Source organism: Otolemur garnettii, unplaced genomic scaffold (assembly GCF_000181295.1).
Source record: "Otolemur garnettii isolate 467f Iridium unplaced genomic scaffold, OtoGar3 scaffold00003, whole genome shotgun sequence".
Taxonomy (NCBI): Eukaryota; Metazoa; Chordata; class Mammalia; order Primates; family Galagidae; genus Otolemur; species Otolemur garnettii.
The window spans coordinates 42703959-42704381 of NW_003852398.1; the positions used below are offsets into that span (position 1 = coordinate 42703959).

General features: G+C 39.2%; 1 protein-coding gene across 1 annotated transcript in view; it reads right to left on the minus strand.

Annotated features, from left to right (window-relative positions):
* Positions 1-220: 220 nt before the first annotated feature.
* The window catches only part of HSPA4 (heat shock protein family A (Hsp70) member 4), a 70479-nt gene continuing 70276 nt past the window's right edge, over positions 221-423 (minus strand). The window contains exon 19 of the mRNA XM_012808844.2: positions 221-423. This exon is cut by the window's right edge and continues 17 nt beyond it. Within this exon, the coding sequence (XP_012664298.1) occupies positions 263-423 (161 nt within the window). The 3' untranslated portion in view covers positions 221-262.

The window sequence follows — 423 nt, forward strand, 5'->3', positions numbered from 1 at the left end:
CATGATTAAACATAAAAGGAGTGAAGCATAAGCCCAGTAAGCTAACTAGGCTTCTAAATAGTACCATTATGAAAAGATACAATGCACTTAATTTCTGTATCTAACTATTTAGAAGTCAAAATGCTCCATACATATCCCCTCCCCCAAAATTCCCTAAAAACTAAGAAATCTTCAGTATTCACTTGCCCTAGTTGATATTTAGAACAAAGTTGACAACTTAAAGCTTTATAATAGTCTGTTTTAATATAAACAACTGCTGGAATCAATCAATGTCCATTTCAGGAAGCTTCTTGTCTGAATCTGAAGGGACAGCTGTGTCGGTACCCTGCTCAGCCACTTGTGGGCCTGGGCTGTCTCCTTGTCCATCCACTGGTCCATTCTGCTCAGCATTTTTTTGCTCCTCCTTTGGAGGTTCCACTTTGG